We start from the raw sequence: 8142 nt of genomic DNA on the forward strand, positions 1-8142 counted from the left end.
AGTGGCCCTCCTCTCTCTCTCTCTTCTTCAAATCTTGGTGATCCCTTTTACTACAATAAAAATAAAGAAAAAGCCAAATATAACCTTTGCTCATGTCATTATTTCATTGTGGTTTTAAATTAAATACTGAGGTTTTGCAATAAGTTGAGAATAACATAACAACTTAGGCCTTTTCTTTTTTTGGTATGAATCTTGGGTATCTATGGGTTTAAGCTAAGGTTTTGAGTTTGCTTACAACTTGTTTGGATGGGTGTTATATATTGTATTGTATCGTATTGTCATTTTAAATATAATGTTTGGTCTAATTTACTTAAATTTTATTGTATTATATCGTTAAATCCGTCGTTATGTAACGACCGATTTGGTGTGAGCGCGTCGCTACCTTGTCTTATTCTCTCATCTCGCCCTTTATTATTATTAAATAATTTAATTTTATCCTTTACACTACATTTTTATATAATAATTTTATCGCGTATCATAGTTTTTCTTTATAATATTGTAACTTTAATCTTCGTATTGCTGGTGCATGCGCTGTCATAAAACGATGAAAAACAATACAATGCATCCAAACATTATATTTATCAAACGATATAGTATAATTTAATACAACACAGTACTGTTAGTTAAGACTTAAGACAAAAAAACAAAAAGATAAAAAAAAAAGGTAAAAAAAGAAGAAGCATATACTATACATCTAGTGAGATAGTAGAATATCTATTTACACAGATCCCTATGGCTATAGAATGCAGGGGTGCTATCCAGCATTGCTTGCTGAAACTCATTCTCTTTGTTTAGTTTAAAGGGTCCAGTTTTTGTTCTCTTTTTAAAGAGTAAGAAAAGAAAGAGAATGAGAAACTACAAGAAAGAGAGTTTGGGCTTTTTTCACCTTTGATTAAATAGAAGACTTCTTTTCTTTTCCTCTTTACTTGTGGGGAAGCACAAAAAAATTTCTTTGGCTTCATGAGTTCTTTCTGCAACTACACTAGAAAAAAGAAAAATCTTGGCCAAGTTTTTTCATATGCTGTGAGTCTTGAATTTTAAAGGTATGATTTTTATTTTTATTTTTTGTTCTTTTTCTTGTTTTGAAATGATTACTTTGTTTTCTCCCAATGATTGAACTGAACTACCTTGAACCACAGAAAAACTTTACAAACTTAGAAGAACACCTCAACAACTGAACGAAGATGAAGTCTATGAATGATGATAACAACAATTGCAGCAGCCACAGAAGTAGCACCAACAGCAATAATAATAATAATAGTAATAGTCATAATGATGCTAGTAGTAACTGGTTAGGATTTTCTCTCTCACCCCACATGAAAATGGAGGTTACTTCTTCTGAACCTCAACACCAGCATCATCAGTTCAATAATCAGAGCTCTGCTCTTGCTCAAAGTTTCTATCTTTCATCTTCTCCTATGAATGTGACTTCAAATACCTCTGCTCTTTGTTATGGTGTTGGAGAAAATAATCCCTTTGGCCATTCTTCTTTATCTGTTATGCCTCTCAAATCTGATGGCTCTCTTTGCATTATGGAAGCTCTCTCAAGATCTCATGCAGATGGTTAGTTTTGTTTTGTTTTCTTCTAAAGTTTTAATCTTTTTTTAACTTTTCTTGTTTTACTAATAGTTTGTTGTTATCTTTGTGTAAAAAGCTATGGTGCAAAGTTCTTCTTCACCTAAGCTTGAGGACTTTTTAGGTGGTGCAAGTCAATATGGAAATCATGAAAGAGAAGCTATGGCTCTAAGCTTAGACAGCTTATATTATCACCAAAATGAAGGCTATTATTCTCCCATGCAGTGTCATGGCATGTATCAAGAATCATTATTAGATGAAACAAAACCAACTCAAATTTCACACTGTGATGCCCAAATGACTGCAGTGTCTGGAAATGAACTGAAAAGTTGGGGGCATTATGCTATTGACCAACATATAAATGCCACTTGTAGTAGTATGGTTGGTGCAGGTGGTGGTGGTGGTACTTGTGGTTCTGGTGGTGGTACAGTTGGTGGTAATGATTTACAGTCTTTGAGCTTGTCTATGAATCCTGGTTCTCAGTCTAGCTGTGTTACTCCAAGACAAATTTCTCCTAATGAGCTGGAATGTGTTGCCATTGAAACAAAGAAAAGGGCTTCTGGAAAAGTTGTTCAAAAACAACCTGTTCATAGGAAATCTATTGACACATTTGGTCAGAGAACTTCTCAGTATAGAGGTGTCACTAGGTTAGTCCTTTTTCTTTCCAAACCCTTTGAATCTTTTTTCTTTTTGTGTTGTGGGGTTTCTATTTTTGAGATTTCTTGTCCTTCAATGTGAAAATGGGCTGCTTCCAGTTGTCCAGATTTTGCCTTTTTTTGTTTTTCTAACTTTCTTGATCTTCATATCTGCTTTTATTGTTAAGATTTTCAAATGACATAGTGTGAATATGTTTTTCAACAGACATAGGTGGACAGGTAGGTATGAGGCGCATTTGTGGGATAATAGTTGCAAGAAGGAAGGGCAGACCAGAAAAGGAAGACAAGGTTAGCTGATATGAAACTTTTATTCAATCCACATAAATTTGTTTGGTTGTATTTTCTTCCTTGACTGCCATTTTTTGGCCCCATTCTGTTCATAGTCTGACTATTGCTATGAATTCTTTTGTCATGTATCTACTTGTTGTGGATATTCTATTCAAATCAACTCCACCTTATTTCAGTTTATCTTGGTAAGTCACTTTGTCAGTATAATCATTTTTAAACAACTGATTCTATTCTTTACTTGACACTAAATTAAAAATTAATGTGGAATTTAGGGGGCTATGATATGGAAGAGAAAGCTGCAAGAGCATATGATTTAGCTGCACTGAAGTATTGGGGACCTTCAACTCACATTAACTTTCCGGTATATATATATATGAGTAATTTTTTATCAACTAATTTCTTTAGTTGTTTTTTAATGCCTTTTTACCTAACATGAGGCAGTATTTCTTGGCTCATTTTTGCAGTTAGAGAACTACCAGAAAGAGCTTGAGGATATGAAGAATATGACCCGGCAAGAATATGTTGCACACTTAAGAAGGTGAACATTTGTTAATTGATTTTCGACTTGGTTCCTTTTCAAGTGTATGCAACTAATATGAGTGTGATATCCTTGTATTATTGTTGAGTTTGTGTTGAAGTTTTTGTGTTATATCATTATTATATTCAGGAAAAGTAGTGGATTCTCAAGAGGTGCTTCAATGTATAGAGGAGTGACAAGGTATTCTTGACATTGCATCTAAACAAAATATTGTCTATTCTTTCCTTTTAAAATCCGTGGAAACAACTTCTCGCACAAATGCAGGATAAGACTGCATACAATAGATTGTTGTAGTCCGACCCTTGTACAATAGATTGTTGTAGTCCGACCCTTGTACAATAGATTGTTGTAGTCCGGCGGATCTCGCACAAAGCGGGAACCTAGTGAACCGGACTACTTTTTTTTTTCTTCCTTTTAAAATGATTAGTAATTAATTTTCTTCTGTTTTCTTATAACAGGCACCATCAACATGGAAGATGGCAGGCAAGAATTGGAAGAGTTGCAGGGAACAAAGATCTCTATCTTGGGACTTTCAGTAAATCCTTACGAACTCAATTAATTTAGTCCTTTAAACATATGATTATTTACATAATTTATTGACAAAGAATTGAAGCTAAAGATGAATACATTGTAGAACAGCAATTTTGTGTCTTTCTTTTTGGTACCACATTTCTTTTCAGCCACTAGTAGTAATACTTGTCAAAGGCTGACTGTACTGTTACTTTGCCGGTGTATGACTCATACTTGGTGGGACTGAAAAACTTTTCCAAAAGCTGTTTCTTCCTTCTGATCACATAATAAAGAGAGAAAAAAAAGCTCTTTCTCAGTATATGTTATATTAAAGTTATATGACATAATTTTTGTAATTTTCATAGGCACACAAGAAGAAGCTGCAGAAGCATATGATGTTGCTGCAATCAAATTCAGAGGTGTAAATGCTGTCACAAACTTTGACATATCCCGATACGACGTTGAGAAAATCATGGCTAGTAATACTCTTCCTGCTGGAGAAGTAGCAAGGAGAAACAAAGAAAGAGAGCCTATAGAGTCCATTGAGTACAACATAAATGGTCACAAGAATGAAGAACCATGTGTTCAAAATGACAACAACAACAATGGGAATAATGTCACAGATTGGAAAATGGTGTCATATCAATCCTCTAATCCTTCTCTAGGAAATTATAGAAACCCAAGTTTCTCAATGGCATTACAAGATCTAATTGGTATTGATTTGATGAATTCAAGTAACCATACAATTCTTGATGATCAACAGAACAAGATTGGTAACCATTTTTCAAATGCCTCATCTTTGGTTACTAGCCTTGGCAGTTCAAGAGAAGCCAGTCCTGATAAAAGTGCAGCCTCTTTAATCTTTACAAAGCCAACAAAATTTGCTGTTCCATCTACAAATGTCAATGCATGTATTCTCTCTGCTCAACTAAGGCCAATTCCAGTCTCCATTTCTCACCTACCAGTCTTTGCTGCTGCTTTGAATGATGCATGAGGCTGTAGCTATTGCTTTTTTTGTTACATGTTGTAACAGGTTTTTGCATTTGCATGAACAAGAAAAAGGAAAAGAAATTAGCTAGTGGTGGTTGGAATGGAAAAAGGTGAAAAAAGAAAAGAAGATGTCGGATTTTAGCTAGTATTTTTATTTATTCCCTAATTTTGAATGTAAGTGGATGACTTTAGGGTACTAATGGACAGACAAGGTGGGGGGCCAATTACCTGTCTGTTACTATGTATTGGAAACTTTTTCAAACTCAAAAGAAAAATTTCCTTTAGACATCCATTGATTTAGATTTTGCTAGAAATAGAGGGAATTATGTTGTTAATGGAGGGTCTAATCTAATGATGAAAATGCCACTAGTAATATGAGAATTGAAAATGACCCCATATTATTATTCAATCTACTTTTTCTTCTTTTGTTGGTTCTTGATCAAGTACATAAACTAACTCAATGTTTTTCAATAATGCAAAAAGGTGTATCCTTTGACCAAATAATTATGGCATTTTCATTCTGATAATCTCAGCCATATGTTACTCAATCTGCCTAACACCATCATTCTCATATCTTTTTCTTTTCTTCTCTTTGAGATAAAGGTAACAAACATTCCCTTCTCATATTTCAAAAGGGAGGGAAAGAGGGAGATTCTTGGATTGATTTTTTTAAGGATTTATAGGTCATAATTAGTTACAACTTTGTCTCCTTTTTTACGAGTCATACCTTAGTTAAAAAATCACTTTAGCTTTTTAAAGACATAGCGTTGTACCTAAAAGCATTTCCATGTTTTGATGAGTTGATGTGGCACTTATTAACCTAATGAAGTATTTTAATAATTGCTTTTCGTTAATTGTTTTTATTCACACGTGTGAATATCCCCTCTCGTGCACATACATGAGCCAAAATTAATTACTACATCATTTATAAAGTTTGAGTAATGGTAAATTTTGCATCATTAGAGACAAGGAGGAAATGATGCCGGAAAAGCAGGAATATGTACCAAATAAAGTTAAATTTTGGTTGTTCTTCCACAAAAAAGTTACCAACAAGTCTTTAAGGCCCCGTTTGGCCATGAGTTTTGCCAAAATAAATTTGGGATTTATTTTCAAAACTCATGTTTGGCCATAAATTTTGCCCACATTTTGGCCAAATCCCAAATCCCAAATTCCAAAATCAGCTATTGAGCTGATTTTGGGCCAAAATTCTAAAACTTGGGAATAAAATACATGTTTTTCCAAAATAAAGTTGGAAAATATGTTTTGAAAACGTATGTCCAAACACATTTTCATCTTCAAACCGAACTTCACCCAATCCTATTTTTCAAAATAAATTTGGGATCTATGGTCAAACGCTAGCTAATTATGAGTAAGAAAGAAATTAGTGGTTTGTTAATTCCTAGTAAGTGCATGTTTCACTAATAGCATATGCTTCAAATTTGGACAAAGTTAGATACTGCATGTTCAGTACAAAAAATGGTCCAAAAGTTAAGTGTGGACCCAAATTGAAATGACAAGCTGGGTAGTGCCCTCCATAGCTGATATTGTACTGATCTTCATAATCATGATGTTATTGTTCTATCCTTATCAATAACTTCATTAGCTGGCCATAATTTAGCATATCCTTTAAAGTAGGGTATTAACTGGCCAGAGGAACTAATATATAAAGAAAATTTTAAGTTTTATGCCCTAATCTTATAAAATGTATTTACGCAATCAAAAATACTTATACATGTATTAGTTGAGGGCTTGATAAAAATAGTAACTGATCTATTATCACTACGTCGATAGTATAAAAAATATTTACATTGCCAATGTATTATATTATATTATACTATATTAAAAGTACGAAGACCCTTAGCGAAATATCGTTCGTCTTTTTTGCCTTTAAAAATAGATTATGCACTAGGCAAAATAGTAATTTAATTATTTTTCTAATATTTAAGAGTTTGAAAATCAATTAAATATTGACTAGTAAATATTTTCTGCTATAAATAATATTTAAGAGTGAATGTCCAATTATTATAAAATTACATGGGAGCAAGTTAGTTAGTCATAAACTGGTCTAATATATCTTAAATCTATGAATGCCAAGTATAAAGGTCATATTAAACTACTTCAATAAATTAATAGTCACTATAATGGTCAAAAAAAGATTAAATAGTCGTACTGCATTTTATAGGACGGAAAAAAATGAAAAGAATGTATTTCTCAACAATTGAATGGTCAATGAATAAAAGAAGGCAATATATGCAGGAGGGAACGCTCCAACATGTATAATTGATTAAATGGCTACAGTGAATATTGTAATGGTCAAAAGGATTGAAATCTTTGTGGAAAAAATGGGAAAGTGATTATGGATACTTCTAAATTCTATAACTAAAAGCTATAAATAATGTAATGTATATGAAGTTTGTCGCCTTTTGGTTTATAGTCAAAAACAATGATTACTTAATCGGTTGTGGACAGCTATAATGCTATATAGTTTAAAGCTAAACAATTTTACGTAAGACAGCACTTAATCAGGAAATTAACTAATTTTTTCCTGCAGGCAAGCTTACCCCATAATATATTACTATTAATCCTAGCAGTGTCTCACAAATCTTTCATATATTAAGTTAATTTTATTTATTTAGCGTCAGATTTAATTATTGTATAAATATCTTTCTCTAGTGGTATTAACTTGGCCACAAATGTTAAGTAATTCATTATTTGCAACTACTGAACCTCACTAGTTGATAGTGGTTTGGTCAATCATAATTTGCAAATACTAAACTTCATTATTCGAAATGTTGGTGAAATACTGGTAATTATCTTGGGAAGTATGTTTCGTGAAATAGTAATTTTTGTTAAGAGTTTCAACTCTTTTTTCAAGTGATGAAATTACTGTGTATACATAATTTCAACTTTCAAATATTTTTTCCACCTTCAATCTCAATTTTTTCACGATTTCAACCAAATAGTATCCAAACGCCTGCCAATTACGGAACAAGTTATCTAAAGCATTTCGCGTTCACGCAGTGTTCGGAGAAAGACTGCATCCAAGAGGTGTGACGTTTCTGCCTATCCTAATGCATGCATTAGTGGCACGTGACTTATAGGTCATACAGAGACAATTTTACGGTTGCTCCAAGACTCCCTTCATGATTTTCCAGTAATAATCTGTTAAAATAAAAAACTAAACAAGCAGTTAGAAGCTTAAATAAAGTTGTTGTAAGGTTAACTAGTGGATAGTACAATATATGACCGTATATCCTAAATTATCCAAAACTTAGCCAATAGGCCATTCCATAAACAAAGAAAGTATGCGGCAAAACAGACCACACGCAAATTTATTGAGGACCACGTAATCGAATAAAGTGAGTGAAAATTCCAGTGATAATACTTAGAATTATATCCTATATGCTCAAAGATTTAAGAAGATTTTGGTTCAAAAGAAAACATAAGAAAAAACAAAGAAGAAAACGAAACCGTACATATTGCAGCTGGGAAAGAGTGGGACAATTCTACTACTCAAAGATGTTGATTCGTTTTCAAAGAGTTATAACAATAAGTAGATTTTCAGAAAAGGACTATGATATGATG

General features: G+C 32.9%; 1 protein-coding gene across 1 annotated transcript; it reads left to right on the forward strand.

Moving 5' to 3' along the window:
* Positions 1-744: 744 nt before the first annotated feature.
* On the forward strand, positions 745-4947 carry LOC109219118 (AP2-like ethylene-responsive transcription factor ANT). Its single transcript, XM_019383536.1, has 10 exons — positions 745-1043; positions 1140-1563; positions 1655-2222; positions 2437-2519; positions 2696-2704; positions 2792-2880; positions 2984-3057; positions 3187-3237; positions 3516-3592; positions 3933-4947. The coding sequence occupies exons 2-10, from the start codon at positions 1185-1187 to the stop codon at positions 4559-4561; spliced, it is 1959 nt and encodes a 652-aa protein (XP_019239081.1). The 5' UTR covers positions 745-1043; positions 1140-1184; the 3' UTR covers positions 4562-4947.
* Positions 4948-8142: the final 3195 nt, after the last annotated feature.

Source organism: Nicotiana attenuata, unplaced genomic scaffold (assembly GCF_001879085.1).
Source record: "Nicotiana attenuata strain UT unplaced genomic scaffold, NIATTr2, whole genome shotgun sequence".
Lineage (NCBI taxonomy): Eukaryota > Viridiplantae > Streptophyta > Magnoliopsida > Solanales > Solanaceae > Nicotiana > Nicotiana attenuata.

Bases quoted from the DNA above. Each gene is read 5' to 3' on its own strand.
- LOC109219118 (XM_019383536.1), top strand. From the start codon at position 1,185: ATGAAGTCTATGAATGATGATAACAACAATTGCAGCAGCCACAGAAGT. The intron at 2,881-2,983 runs GTATATATATAT...TCATTTTTGCAG, and splicing joins CAACTCACATTAACTTTCCG to TTAGAGAACTACCAGAAAGA. The intron at 3,058-3,186 runs GTGAACATTTGT...TATTATATTCAG, and splicing joins TATGTTGCACACTTAAGAAG to GAAAAGTAGTGGATTCTCAA.